The sequence below is a fragment of the Danio rerio genome, chromosome 9 (genome assembly GCF_052040795.2).
Source record: "Danio rerio strain M-AB ecotype USA chromosome 9, GRCz13ab, whole genome shotgun sequence".
In the NCBI taxonomy this organism is placed as follows: domain Eukaryota; kingdom Metazoa; phylum Chordata; class Actinopteri; order Cypriniformes; family Danionidae; genus Danio; species Danio rerio.
Genome location: NC_141029.1, coordinates 575,001 through 590,715, shown reverse-complemented (window position 1 = coordinate 590,715; position 15,715 = coordinate 575,001). Strand labels below are relative to the sequence as shown.

Below are 15,715 nucleotides of genomic sequence, written 5' to 3'. Positions count from 1 at the left end.
AAAGAGAGACATGGACTATCAATTTCATTCACTTTAATGGAAAATAAAGCATCTGAATGAGTTTATAAACTGCAGAATCACATTCTGAATGTTATTATATGATACAGCTGTAAACAATCATTTAATCAAGCGCAAACATGTCTGTGGACAGCAGAGAGAAATAAAGTCAACTGACACTATCATTCATCAGTAAAATACATGCTTTAATAAGAGAGGAAATGCTTCTCATATGTCTGCCATCACTAATGCATTTCACCAACCCAAGCTCATTCTGGAAAGGTAGCCCTGCAGACGTTTCTGGAGACTGCCATTTATGTGGCCGGAGTTACGTATGGCTGCATTTCGGTATTTCAAGGGAAATAACTCTTACGCTCGCCGGTAGAGGGCTTACCTCCTCCGTGTGGAGGGCTTTTCCGCCGCATCCAGTTTGTCTGGTTAGCTTGTCGTGTTACGTCGGCTGAGCGGAGACCCGGAGAAGGAGGCGGCCGCGGCTTGTCAGGTAAGACAAAAAACAGAATCCAAAAAAAATAAAGTGAACAAGTTCATAACCAGAAGAGAATACTGTGAAATCCAAAAACAAGGTCAAAATTGGACGAGGGCTTTGCTTTTTCTGGGCGCCTTTTGTAAATCGTCGCTTGGGTTTAGGGAAGAAGGAGGAGGAGGGTGGCTGGGTCGCTCGATAGCGGCTTTTTAAGCGAAAACAGCGCGGGTGCAAATGACAACGATGATGGAAAACAAAAAACTGCACAAATATTTACCTCCCGTAAATATTACCTGTTTTGTTGTCTCCAGAAACGTCCACGGGGCTACGTTTCCAGGATGAGCCTGGGTTGCATTTCACACTTCACAATGTAGAAAAATAAGACATAAATCAAATAAAAAATAACAAGCTCATATGCGTAATGTATTTAGAGAGAAAGATTTAACACTGCAACACCACCTGTGTGCTATTTACAGCGAACTAATGTTTGCTTAGAGTATGAATCAGTGCCGACTCAGTCTCACAGCACTGTGTGCCTTTCTGATTCAGTGGCTAATTCATATTCATTTGTACAATATGCTTCTCCCCTTGGTCACGTGGGTTTCCCCAGGGTTCCTCGGTTTCCTATCACCGTCAAAAAACACAGCTTAAGTTAATTGACTAATCTAAATCAGCATCATAGACATGCTGCTAGTCAGTAGTCATCTCTTGAGAGCGATCACTTCATCAGTTCTCCAGATCTGCCTGAGCTCAAACTCCACTCTCGCCTTGCAAACAGGAGGGAGCCCAGGGCTCGAGGATCTCATGAGCTCAGGGCTCTCTCCCAGGACAGCATGCAAAACACGCTTTATAATCAATCATCAGCTGAGTGTGAACTCTTGAAACACAACTTTAAAAATTCAACTTTGGAAATGCAGAAGTTTCCATTTGGTGTGCAGTATAAAACTTAAACTCTCTCCTATCAGTCCTTCATACTCTCATCCAGCACCTCACGGTTTGTCACGGGGCATGAATGACATATTGCTGAATGAAGGTGAAACTGACGAACCACAGCTGAAGTAAAAAAATAATAATTCGAAACTGAGGACAGATTGGAGAACTTGGGGGATCATGAAAGAAACATGTAAGCAACTCATGTAAACACCTTAATCATATTATTGCCTTATTCAGATTAAGGTCAATAGTTTAATAACTGATGTTCTTGCAAACGTAGTCAGAGTCTTGTAGACACATTCAAAGTTGATAACTATTAGTAAAAATACTATCACAGTGCTGTGGCGGAGAGGCTAGGTGTGATTGTCTGCACATGAGCTGTCGCCCGGCACAGGGGAAAGAGGGTTGTTTTCAGCCCACAGACAGTCCTTCTTTTTCTTCAGCTCACAGTTCCTCTTGTGCTCGCGTCTCAACAACAATACAATGACCAGCACAAGAAAACAGATCAGAGGAACGGTGATTCCCATTGTTACTCCTAACGGGTCTGCTGACTGCTTTTCAGGATCATCTGAGAAAACAAATCACATGTTGGATCGTTACTTATTTAAGAAAAAGATTTGAAAAACAAAACACATTTATAGGGTCCTATCATACACCCAGCGCAATGAGGTGCAACATGTGTTTGACGCGATGTGTTGCTATATTCAGAGCAGTGGAACAGTATTTTTCATGTTTTGCGTCAATATGAGGGCTGATGGATGTGTTCAGTGGAGAGAGTTTCCACCGTTTCCTCACTCCACCAAAGTAAAGGAGTAAAGTAAAGGAGTAAAGTAAAGAGGCTGAATGGAGGAGGCTCGTTCTTTATCCTTTGCGCTGCAGATGCTCTGTTTAACTGTGTTCTCGCAAGTGAAGCGTTCAGTTTTTACACTTACAGAGTCGCCATGTAAATAATGCACCATGGAGCGATGCAACTGACTCTTAAAGGGAATGAGAGACTTGGTTTAATGCAGGTTATGCTCAAAACACAGCCAGAACTCATTAAGAGAATCAGCTCAACCCTGTTAGACCATACAAGTGGATCCAGTGCTTTTGCACCATGTGCTTTAGACTTTCCACATAGATCGTTAAAATACAGCCCAGAGTGTAAATGCACTGCAAAAAATGCTTTTATTTTATTTATTTATTTTCTTTACATTGAATCTTTGCCTTGTTTCTAGTGCAAATATCTAAAATTCTTAAATTAAGAAACATTTTCTAAACAAGCAAAAATATTGTCTTGTTTTAAGAAATCTTTCCTACGGCTTTCCTAGCCCCTGATTTTTCAGAGGTCACCACAGCCGAATAAACCGCCTATTCCAGCATATGTTTTACACAACAACAATAGTATCTGCATGCAGCCTTTATGATGCAAGCTGAGATTGCATCACTCAGCGATGCAATGTCAGACACAATGCACTCAAATGGAGCGAGTGACGTCACTGTGAGGGGTAGGGTAAGGGGTGGGGTTAGGTGAGCCCATTAAAAAGCATTGGATGCAGCTCAGATTGCACTGCACCAGTCTCACCACAACAGTTGCTCTTCTGCAACCCATCACCAGGAAAGTCTTAAAAAATAATGTGTCAAAATTAAGGTTTTCCTTAAAACTTACATTAGAAATATTAGAAGTATACTGTTGATCCTAGAGGTGTGAAGCTACACTGGTCTCACGGTTTGGTTCGGTTATGATTATCATACCATTGATTAAATTCGATATCACTCAGCACAAGAATTCTTGTATTAAAATGTATAAATATATTGAAATTTATATATTATTTGTTATACAGTTTTGTTTTTTAATACAAACAGTCAGAACTGTACCTTTAAAAAGTACATTCACAAAACAACATGAGTATTTATAGGTAATAAACTCATGTAAATATCCCTTTATGAGCCCATATGATTGGTCAAGCGCTCAACAGAAAGGGCTGCACTTGGCTATAACATTCTGGCGCAGTTCACTGATGATAAACACTGATAAACGGCAGCGGCGGTCACAGCTGATCCTTGATAGACGAGGAGGAGAAAACTCACTCTGCAGACATGCTCGTGTCTGTATCTAGATGTATCGCTGTAACAGCCGAGAGGAGAGGAAAAGTTACACCAGCAGGTCAAATGGCCACAGTGAGAGAGAGAAATTAAGTTTATTTTCCTTTTCTCAATCGCAGTGAAACAGGGCTTCTGCTGTACTTCAGTGTCAGTGAAAGACCGTCCAGCATGTGATAACCAGTAATGATCTGATACTAAACCGATACCCAATCGTCCGCCTCTGCATCGCAGTGCACAGAAGAAACATTTATTTTGACACCTCTAGTTAATGCTAATATAAATACACATTTCTGAGTTGAGATCATTACCTTTAATGTGAACGTGGACAGAGAGCACTCCAGAGCGGTCTGAAGCCAGTCTCTTCCAGGTGTTATCAGTGTGAAGCCACTCTTCTACCTGACAGTAGTATTTCCCCTTATCAGTGGGGTCGGTCTGTGGCACGGTCAGTTTATAGTGTGTGGCGTCTGGTCGTCCAAACACCAGATATTTATCATTGAGAGCGCTGTGTAGAGTACCATCATGCTTGGCAGTGAATATAACATGGGTTACTTCTTCTTCAACTTTAAACCATGTGACCTGAAAGGCAGATTTATCACTGGACTGAGAGGCAATGATGCAATCGGCGGTGAACCCAGCCTGAAGATTGGTAATGTTGAGGGTTTGGTTCTCCTTCTGCACACGCAGATTACTTTCTGTAAAAAAGAAACACAGAGATTAGACAAAACGACTGAAATGGGAAACACTCACCTTGATGGTTCTGAATAATATGACAGAAGTGTACAAGCTGTTAATAAGACTGCACTAAGGTCATGTTCACACGTACATGGGTTTATTTATGCACAGAGTTTATCCCTTTATCCGTTTTTTTAAGTTGCATTCACATAAAAACAAAAACACTGTCGCATGGCAAATCAACAGATGGTGATATAACATTAATAGCAAAGAATTGGTGGCCAATCAGAAGACTAAAAAGTAGAGCCCAATATGATGTTAAACGGAGGAAATAACATCACGCACAGCAATGTTTAGAAGCAAAAAATCTACTTTCATGAGCCACACGACCACACTGTAACCGCAGTGTGTTTTACAGGGGTGTTTGACCCCGCAATTAACCCTTGAGTCAAGCTTGAAAGAGATTTTGGGGGTGTGCACTTGAACAGTGCTAAATAGTTTGCCCCTATAACCCCACCTGACAGTCCATATCATTGTGAATGCATGACTGCACCCAGCGGGCTATGCAGGAAAATATTTAGTCGCAATCTGAACATCTACAGATCTTGAGCACCAAAAGACACCTTAAGAGTTCAAAAGACACTTCTCAGGTAGACTGCAAAAATGCTTTTCTTACTTAGATTTTTTGTCTTGCTTCTAGTCCAAATATCTTTAAATTCTTAAATCAAGAAACATTTTCTAGACAAGAAAAACATATAGTCTTGTTTTCAGAATTAATATGCCAAAATTAGGTGAGTTTTTCCTTAAAACAAGCAAAATAATCTGCCAATGGGGTAAGCAATATAATGTTACGTCAAAAGAAAAACAAGATTAATTTGCTTACCCTATTGGCAGATTATTTTGCTTGTTTTAAGGAAAAACTCACTTAATATTGGCATTTTATTTCTCAAAACAAGACTTATGTTTTGCTTGTTTTGCTTGATATAAGAAATTTTAGATATTTAGACTAGAAACAAGACAAAAAATCTAAGCAAGAAAAGCATTTTTTGCAGTGTAGACAAGAATTCTGGCCTAGATTTTGCCTTTAGCTGGCACAGCAGGCAATCATCCAGCACGGGTATGCAGGATGTGGGCCGAACATAAGGTTGCACCATCTTTAAGGCGGCAGCCAGATGTCAAATGTAGTATTTGGCTCAGATGTTAAAAACTGAACGAAGGTTGCCCTATCTTAACCCACATTTAAAATACATTTGAATTATTTTTGAGTAAAGAAAAAAATTCTACCAATCAGGTCACTTCGAGAATTAACTCGGCCCAGATATGGTCCATGTTTAGCCCTTTTCTGGAAGCCAAACTTGGACCAGTCATGTACTGTAAATCACTGCGGCTTCTGGGCCAAGCAAAAGCTGATTTTGTGGGCCAGAAAAATTTTGCTATGTGGGTAGTTTGCTCTGGTGTAGCCCTAAAAAAAAGGCGGTGTACTATTACACCAGACCAGATTTTAAATGAAAGTAGGCAAAGAAACGACGAAAGTTAATCTTTCCTTGATTCATTGGATATATATATATATATATATATATATTTTTTTTTTTTTTTTTTTTTTTTTTTTACATCAGTTACCTGTATTTAAGTTGTTCAAGTGTTAGCAATTGTTCAAGTGGCTCTGCAGTGAGCACCTTCTCAAAAAAAAACCCTGCAGAATTGAAATGTTCATGTAAACAGGGCCTAAGCGACTAAAATTGGATAAATGTAAATAGATGTATTACCGATACTGTGAACTGTGACGGTGGTTAATCCTGACTGGCTTTGTGCTGTTTGTGTCCACCGGCCCTCACAGTCAAGCTGGAACATCTCAACCCTACACTGATAGCTTCCAGCATCAGCTATACCTGCGTTTCGCACGGTCAGATGGAACGTATTGGTAGTCGGTCTAGAAAAGCGTAATCTGTCCTTAAGCTGCTGGTTCCCTGTCCCATACTGAAGATGACCATTGTAGGAGTAGACCAATAACACAGTCCCGCTTGAAGAGTCTGGGCTATTGAAGATCCACCTGAGATTATAGTGATGAGATGGATCCTTTGTTTTCACACTCAGAGTGCATTCAAGCTCAAACTTCTCTCCGTGCTTGATGGTAATGCTCTTGTCAGTGTTATCCATGGTAAAGTTCTCCTTTTTTTGGCTTTCCTCAGTCTTCACTTGGATTGATAGCTGCCCGGACTTGTCTTCACCTATTCGTCTCCACTTGTTTGCTGCTGTCTGAATCCACTCCACAACTTGACAATGGTAAAGGCCAGAATCAGCGAGGTTGGTGTTTGGCACGGTCAGCATGTATTGCTTGGCACCTGGGCGTTTGAAGACCAGATCTTTATCATTGATTGCGCTGTGTAGAGTTCCATCACGACTGGCATTGAAGATGATGATGGGTCGCTCATTTTCCAGACCTTTAGACCAAGTCACCTCAAACACAGATGCATCACTGGACCGCGAGTCAATGATGCAGTCAATGGTAAATCCCTCTTGCAGATTGGTAACACTGCGGCTTTGGTCCTCTTTGCGCACGCTCAGTTTGTTCTCTAAATATCATAGAGGACTTTCAGTTATTATCAGAGATTTTCTTTATTTTTCAGATTTTTTAAATATGAAGTACTCACCTATAAGCTGAACAGCAACATTGGTGTAACCGGACTTATCGCTTGCCTTAGCTGACCAGTGGCCTTTACAGTCCACCTGGTACTGTTGAGCTTGACAGTGGTAGCGCCCCCTGTCTGTCTGAATGGCTCTATGGATGGTCAATTGGAAGATACCCACCGCTGGACTGAAGAAATGGAGTCGTCCTGCAAGCTCTGGGTCATAGCTGCTGTATATCAGGCGGCCATCATAAAAGTACGTCAGAAGTGTCACACTGGCGGACTGATCTTGGGTAAAGAACCAGGTAAGAGAGTAGCGAAGTGTGGAGTCAGAGCCAGAACCATCCACTGAGCAATTCAACATCAGCGGCTCTCCCTCTTTAACATTCAGCTCAGTGTCAGCTTTATTCATTCTGAAATCACTGGCTGAAACAGAAGACAATTACAACAGAGGGTTAGTATGAGTTTTTAAATCAGGGATCACCAACCTTGCTCTAGCAGGGAACTATCCTGAAGACTCCGGATCCATTCGCCATTTGCGAGTCTTACCTATTAGAGTAAGATCTTCATAATAGTAGCCTAGGGGTGTTTATCCCTGTTCCTGGAGATTTACCTTCCTGCAGACTTCAGCTCCAACCCTGATCAAACACACCTGAACTAATTCTATAGGACCTGAACAGTACTTGATAATTGCAGGCAGGTGTGTTACTCTATTGCAGCTGAAATCTGCAGGAAGGTCGATCTCCAGAAGCAGGGTTGGTCATAAAACAGGGGTGACCAAATCTGTTCTTGAAGATCCACCTACCTGCCTACCTTCGAAGCTAGAATCACCGGGCAGACAGAAGCCCTGCCCATGACGCGACATGCACAAATAGATGCAAGAACACTTTGAGTTTACTCCATTCACGGGTCAAATTCACTTCATAATAGATGCAGATTCGCGTCATGGGCATGGTATCTGTCTGCCTGGTGACTCTAGCTTCATAGCTAAATGGCTAACATGGATGTTATTGAGAGAATAGCTGTGTTTATGTGCTTTGGGAAGGCTGAAAAACAGCGTAGATTCATTCGGCACCATCTATGGGTCTACTAGATCCTTTAGGGTACCCTTTAGGGGTACTCAGCTCTGAGTTCATCAACTCCTCCAGGACCTGTACCTGGATGATGAAGGCGTTTAGCGCTGCTTTAGACTGACCTGGGACCAGTTTGATGAGCTGTTGTATGGTGTCGGCAAGAGGACTCCAACAGTAGGCACTATGTCATAATCACACCCCTATAAGAGCAAGCTCCTGATTGGTTAACTCTTCAAATGTCTGCTGAAGTTCAGATTTTCCAACTCGAACAATTCAAACACTCAACTCGAACCCATTCATTTGTGCAAATCGCATCATTCATGCCATCTCATTCACGCAAATCTTGCTGCAGGATATCTATTCACTCCTTTGCATTGACTAAACATGTAAATCCCTCGCGCCTGATGCTTCATTGGTCTGGTGTGGATGCACCAGTAGACCATCCAGGAAACTTTGGAATACTCAATACAACTTACTATAATTTGAGATACAGTAATGGTGTTTTTGAATAATATTTAGGATAAATACTACACAAATTGTGATGCAGCACATGATTATTATAATAATTAATAATTCCTTGCATGTATATAGTGATTTTCTAGACACTCAAATCACTTTACAGATTGGGGGAATCTCCTTGTCCACCATCCACCTGGATGATGCAACGACAGCCATATTCCACCAGACCACACCAGCCAATTGGTGGAGAGAAGACAGAGTAATGGGGATGGATGGAGGCAAATTTAGCCAGGAAGCCAGGGTTAAACCCCTACTCTTATTCAAAGGACATCCTGATATTTTTAATGACCATCTGGAAGACGGCGCTCTAGTAGTCTGAGCAGTATACTCCCCTTCACAATACTGGTGCATCAGGACCCACACAGACCACAGGTTGAGCACCCCCTGCTGGCCTCACTAACACCACTTCCAGGGGCTGCCTAGCTTTCCCATGTGGTCTCCCATTCAGGTACTGACCATTACAGCCCTGCTTAGCTTCAGTGGACAACCATGTGAGAGCTGCAGAGAGCTACAGTAGCTGTCGGATTAGCAGGTTCAGGTGAGTTTTTGATCACCGTCACAGATTATTCAGCACTACACAATTTGCATGAACTTATACTTCCAACTACTTAAAAGATAACGGGGATGTACATGTGTTTTACCTTTCTCTTTGACAATAAGCTCTGTGGAAGCAGATAATTTCTTCAGGGAATACCAGTCCCCAAGAGGATCCTGAAGCCACTCTTCCACCTCACAGAGGTACTGGCCACTGTCAGTGGTTCTGGCCTGATGCACAGTCAGCTGAAAAGTGTGTTTCTGTCTTACTGTCATGCGGATTCTCTGGTCCATCTCTACCCCAGCTGCTGGACCGTACTTGACAACAGCGTCTAGGTCCATATTTAAGAGCATCTGAGACCCAATCATCCAAGTAATTGTGAAACGAGAGGAGTTTGTGGTTTTTTTCAGGATGGAGCATTCAATCTTAGCATCAGTGTTGGCAGTGGTTTCCTGGCGAGACTTGAGTGTCGACAGTCTCAGTTTGCTGTCTGTCATTAGAAATTGCATGGAGAGGAAGAGAGAGATGTTAAACACAATTCTGATTCTTCAGTCATCTAAATGCTTTATAAAAGCACATTACCCTGTTGAAAAATCCAGCTTAAACTAGCCTAGGCTGGTTGGCAGGTTTTAGCTGGTCAACCAGGCTGGTTTAAAAGGGGTTTTGGCCACTTCCAGGCTAGTTTCCAGTCATTTCCACCCTGGTCTTAGCTGGTCAGGCTGGGAGATGACCAGCTAAAACCAGCTTGACCAGCCTAGCCAATCTGGGAGTCCAGCCAAAACCAGCTATGTCCAGCTTAAACCAGGCTGGTCAAGCTGGTTTTAGCTGGATTTAACTGGTCATTTTCCAGCCTGACCAGCTAAGGCCAGGCTGGAAAGTGGGGCCTGCAAGTGGCCAAAACCCCTCTAAAACCAGTCTGGTCAACCAGCTAAAACCAGCCAACCAGCCTAGGCTGGTTTAAGCTGGATTTTTCAGCAGGTTATGCTGTGCAGAGACTAAGAAACACAAACATGCTAATAAATACAAGAGGTAATTCATTCAATTTGGCAATCAACATTTTTACTTCTGGGAACTGGCTAAAAATAACTTCGTTTAAGAACTGAAGATCAACCGTTTGGATTGCTTATTTTGAGTTTGACCTCTATTTCTGATTTTTCTACTATTGCTCTTTATTACCCATTGGCTTTGTCTACTGTATGGACTGCTTCTTCTGTGTTTTTACCCAGTGTCTGATTACACGTTTAGATTATTTTTTTTATTTGTTTTTTTTTTTACTTTGCCTATAAGAACTCCTGTATATGGCTTCTATTTCTATTTCCACCTTACACTTACACCAGGTTGGGATAAGTGTAGGGTTAGGAAAACAAATAGGTTTAAAATAGGAATGCACTTTATAAATACATCAACATATACAGCTGTATTTACCAGGTTTTTGTATAGTCACTGCTAGTAAGTTGGAGTTCTTTATGGCTTTCTGTCTACCCCTTTGATAGGCATCAACTTGGCACTGGTACTGTCCTTCTTGCCGCTTGCTGGCTCTCGGCATGATGAGAGTGAATATTGTGCTGGAAGGCTGTTCTTGAACTGACAGCTGATAATTTCTCTGATCTGTTAACCAGGTGATTTCTCCAGCGTTGTGTATTGTTAAGATATCCTTCTGTGCAGTTGAATTGAAAGACCGAAACATCCAGCGTACAGCCAAAGAAACCTCAGGTCTTTCAACTATACACAGTAACTTGACTGGAGAATCTATAGGTGCAGTTATTTCGCGACTTATCAAGGTGACCTTCATTAGAGATTCTGAAAGGAAAACATGCTGTGATTATTCATACTCGGCTCTCAGTAACATGCAGTGAAAATAGGAGAAAAGTAATGACACAGGTTGCACGTCTACTGATGCAGAAGGTTTCTGTGTTCCTGAGATTAGTGTGTGTGTGTAGTCTTACCAACTGAACGCACTGCAACTTTATTTTGCTGAGACTGGGTGTGTGTTTTCTTCATCTCGCCATTGCTCTGTATGATCCACTCAGACACAATGCACCTGTATTCACCACTGTCAGATAATCCAGCTTCACCAATCTCCAGGGTGAAGTTTCCAGCTGGAGAATGGAGAGTTTGAACATGCCGACTCTGGTACCTCTTCCCAGTATCTTTCATCACGCCCTCATGGGTCAGACTAGTGACGTCACTGAAGGAGTCCACAGAGTCTTTCTTGTGTTGCCATGATACTGATAAAGAACCCTTGAACCCCGACACAGAGCAGGTGACCTGTAGAGCATCTCCTTCAGTCACTGCATCCTTCATCATCATGACCACAGCCAGATCACTCTCTGACCAGACAAGCAAGAACAGACAGTGTCAGGGTGCGCATGGTCATGCTAAAGCTTTCATTGTACAAATAATGTTTATCTACAAGATGCAAACCAATGTGTGGAGTATTTTAAGATTGTAGAGGAGGAGCAATTACCTTTAGTCGTGATGTTCACAGTCTCAGGGTTGGACAGTTGTTTTTGCACTCTTTTGAAGGTGCCGTCTTCATTCATGCTCTCCTGCCATACTTCACACTGGTATTGGCCCTGATCTTCAGTTCGAGCTGAATGGATGCTCAGCAGGTAGTCTGTTAGACTTGTTTTCACTGCTCTCATCTCTGCTGAATTCTCTCTGTCTTTATAACTATCAAATACGGTGAGCATCCCAGAAGGCCCGATCTGGGCCACGTTCTTTCCGTTCTTCATCCACGTCACAGAATAGAAATAGCCAGGAAGATTCTGTGCTTTCACACTGCAGCGGATGTCCAGTGCATCTCTCTCCTGTAGGGGCCCTTTTGAGGCCTTTGTGGAAACACTGAATGATCCTACATCTTGGGCCTCTGTTGAGACAGGAAATATAATGAGGTCAAACAGATTCTCTTGTGCAGCTTCCTGATTGCAGTCTTAGTGACACTGTCATTACACCAGGCTCTGATCTGTATAGATTACACAAGAAGTTCTCATGTTATAGTAAGTTACTACTCTTTTTGGATGGATACAAAGACAGCAGGGATAACTAACAATAAAACAATGAAAGAAAACGTCCGATATCTTTAGCTATTCATTTTAAAAGGTCTAAGATTTATCAGGCTCATGCATCTGTCATTTTGTAGAAGTAAAACATGGGGAAGGCTGTGTAACGCCCTCATTTTCAAAAACTAAATGCAAACCACCGCAGGTAACAGAAAACCACTCAAGGTCACAGAGTGCATTGATTAGAAATCTACTGTTTGAGCTTCAAAGTATTAAATGGAGAACGCATGAAACTTCAAACAAGAAAAAATATTTTAAATTAGAAAACGTAAACCTCACCGATTGGTTTGATCTCCACATCACATGCTGTAGAGGTTTTGTGCGCAATCTCTGTCCAGTTACGATCTGGGTCTTGGATCCACTGGACGGTTTTGCAGTAGAACTTCCCCTGGTCTGACTGCTGCACTTGAGGCATCTTCAGTCTGTATGTTGTGTCCTCTACTTTATCCATGCTGATCAGACCTGCATGGTAGCGATCCTCAAATCCTCCTCCTGGCTTTACAGTGAGATCTCTGTCCAGAGTGATGACTGGTCGGGGGTCCTCATCTTCTGCACTATGGACGTACCAGGTGACCGACAGATGGGTGTGTTGAAAAGTCTCACTGTAGACCTGGCACTCAAGCTGAAGTGGATCACTCTCAAACAGACTCTGAGTGGGAGAACCAGAATATATGGCCTTCAGGGTGTCCGGTACCACTGTGAATAAAACAAACCTTCTTGACAACTTGCCAATTATCAAAAGCAGCACATTTGTTATTGAGCAAAGATAGTACTAGTGACTAACTTCTAGGAACAAGACACATTTATTATGTGTTTATTTGCTTATTAAAGTTGTTTAAAATGTGTAATGGTTCCTGCCTCCTTACCTTCTCTGAGGTTTAATCTTGTTACAGCAGGAAATTACTGCTGGCTTTTTCAACTACAACAGCTAGCTTGGTTTTGTCAACTCAAAGCGAATCCTTTAATCCAATCACGTTTAATTTAATCAAGTCTATTCAGCCATCAACATGATATAAGATATAATCCCTCCTGACTAGCAGTTTTGGAAGTATTCAGACCAACACATTTGTCAACAACTGCGAGTTTAAAGTCATGTAAGTCTTCTTTCTTCTCCATTCTGTTGCTCAGTTTGAACTTAACACCTAAATGCACTGAGTTTAAGACATGAGACATGGCTGATTAAATATGTGCATTGATAAGCAGTCAAACTGACATGCATAATAAAGTTATCGCTGGAATAAAAGAAACCTGGAGATCTCTAGATGGGAGATGCCATTGAATAAAGTCAAACTTAAATAAATATCTTACCGTTAAGTGTTGTTTCTGCTTCATATACTCCAAACAATCTGGGATCTGTACTTGGGGTGTGACAGAAGATTTGTCCCGCATCATCCATCATCGCTTTTTTGATCCTCAAGAGAGCCGAAGACCCCGTCATCCTCTCGATCTCAATTTCTTTTTGCTTCACCCTGTCGGAGAACCTCGCAAAGGCAAAGTCTGGCTCTTTAGTACTGATGATGTTGAATTCACCTTTTTTTTTTTTGACACCAAATTCGAAGTCCTGCTCACTCGAGCCTTTAAACCCACTAACACTACAGAAGATGGAGAAGGGAAATCCTTCCACTCTGTACAGGGGGCCATCCTGGATCTGGACCACACGCTGACCGTCACACTGATCTGTGTGGAGAGTGGCGTTAGACAGACAATAAATATCTTTAAATATACTTGAAATGATGCCGTTGTCATGATTTGCTCTGTTCAGTTTGGTAACAAATTTAATTTAGTGACCAGATTTTAAGATGCAATTGGGATCTAACATGAGAACAAAGAGATCTCACTTATGATTAACAAAGAGTTTATAAATGTGGACTACAGTTTATTCATTTTTGCTCACACTTTACTTTGAGGGTCTGTTTGTTGAATTGAAGAATTTAAGTTTAATATCCTAATCAATATTGGTAGAAAGTCTGTAATTATGACCCACATGGTGCCTTTTTGTCTATTCCTGCAACATTAGACTGGTTTTCTTGTCCAGGATCTCAAATGTGAAAGAGCAGATATGATTTAAGAGATTCTGCACATTGATTTAGTCAATAAAAAAAGCTTGTTAAGACTGTACATATTTGCATAGATTACTTATATGCCATTTTGTCAATGTTCAATGCTAATTACATTGAAAGTCCAGTTTAAGTGTTTAGTATTGTTTAGTTATGCAAGTTTTGCATGCCATATTCATTAACATTAAGAGTGAATTATGCAGTTTTAATTTTGGGGTGAGCAAAAACCAAGTCCACATTGTCAAACATTGAAACAAATTACACAATGCACAAATACTCTTTACTTTAAGAACCAATTCTCCTATTAACTAGTGTCTTATTATCGGTCTATGATGAAGATATTGTGTTTACTAGTACTTAAAAAGCTTATATTCTGATCTTATTCTGCATCTCTAACACCTAAATGTGTATATTTCCCAGTGTAATAAACAAGATTTGAGTTTTAATTCTGCGGTGAGCAAACTCCAAGTACAACTTCACACAGTCAAGCCTTGAATAAAAGTAACACAATACACAAATACTCAAAACGATAACCATCTACTGTTTACATTTCATTACATTTAATTCTCACTATTTACTAGTCTGTTTATGAGTACATCTCTAATGCCTACACCACACCTGAACCCAAGTACTAGCATAAAAACTATTTTATCGAGTTTATCGAGGCAAAAGTCACAGCTATTTTTTTTATTAGAAGTGAGAACTGTATTTCAAAATATAATATGACTCCAAAACTTTATTAATCCTCAGTAAATTATCAATTTATAATTGAACTCAAAACACCATAAAACCCAACAGCCAACTTCATCAAAGTAAATGAGTGCAGTTAACTCAACATTGACTGAAGTTAAATCTACTCATTAGAAAAGAGTTTTGAACTCAGTGTTGAAGGTGATGAGTTCATGAAATTCCTCATTACTTCAGTTCACAGTAATCATATAGAGTAGTTTTTGAACTCAAAAGGTTTGTTGCAATTGGTTTCCTCAAACAGTTTGAGTTGCGTTAACTTACTGTGTTTTACAGTACACAATCGAGAATTGAGTTCTCTTCATTTATTAGGTTTTACTGTGCTCAAATTGCTTCATTTACTCAAATGGATTAAGTTCACAGTACTCATAATGATTCGTTTTTGAACTCAAATGGTTTGTTGCAATTGGTTTTCTCAAACGGTTTGAGTTACCTTGACTTACTGTGTATATTTCTCAGTATAATTAAAGAGATTTGAGTTTGAATTCTGCGCTGAGCAAACACTAAGTACAACTTCACACAGTCAAGCCTTGAAAGTAACACAATACACAAATACTCAAAACGGTAACCATCTACTGTTTACATTTAAGCACTAATTCTCATTATTAACTAGTGTTAGAGATATAATTAAGATTTAGTCTGTTTATGAGTACTTATAAAGCACATATTCTGCAGGATCTTATGCTTCATCTCTAATCCAACACCATACTTAAACCCAAATACTGCCTTAATAACTATTAATTAGCAGATAACGGTTTAATGGTTTAGTAGAAGTGAGAATTGTACCTCAAAATAAAGTATGACTCCCAAAACTTATGGTTTAGATTAGTGTGTATATATATATATATATATATATATATATCCCAGTATAATATTTGTAAAATAACATAATTTCCTGGTCTTACCCCACTGCAGGAGACACAG

General features: G+C 40.6%; 1 protein-coding gene across 3 annotated transcripts in view; it reads right to left on the bottom strand.

Moving 5' to 3' along the window:
- Window positions 1-18: 18 nt before the first annotated feature.
- cd101 (CD101 molecule) overlaps window positions 19-15,715 on the bottom strand; it is a 15,886-nt gene continuing 189 nt past the window's right edge. Inside the window, exons 1-11 of one of the 3 annotated variants that reach the window (XM_087267235.1) lie at window positions 15,697-15,715; window positions 13,296-13,664; window positions 12,267-12,683; window positions 11,393-11,794; window positions 10,872-11,255; window positions 10,351-10,725; window positions 9,032-9,415; window positions 6,823-7,224; window positions 5,938-6,744; window positions 3,808-4,191; window positions 19-1,982 (exon numbers count right to left, since the gene is read on the bottom strand). The exon at window positions 15,697-15,715 is cut by the window's right edge and continues 189 nt beyond it. In XM_087267235.1, coding sequence (XP_087123361.1) covers window positions 1,768-1,982; window positions 3,808-4,191; window positions 5,938-6,744; window positions 6,823-7,224; window positions 9,032-9,415; window positions 10,351-10,725; window positions 10,872-11,255; window positions 11,393-11,794; window positions 12,267-12,683; window positions 13,296-13,664; window positions 15,697-15,715 — 4,158 coding nt within the window. In that variant the 3' untranslated portion in view covers window positions 19-1,767. Of the gene's footprint in view, window positions 1,983-3,807; window positions 4,192-5,937; window positions 6,745-6,822; window positions 7,225-9,031; window positions 9,416-10,350; window positions 10,726-10,871; window positions 11,256-11,392; window positions 11,795-12,266; window positions 12,684-12,853; window positions 12,923-13,295; window positions 13,665-15,696 lie in introns of those variants that run through there. The other 2 variants (XM_087267236.1, XM_087267237.1) reach the window with 2 other exon arrangements.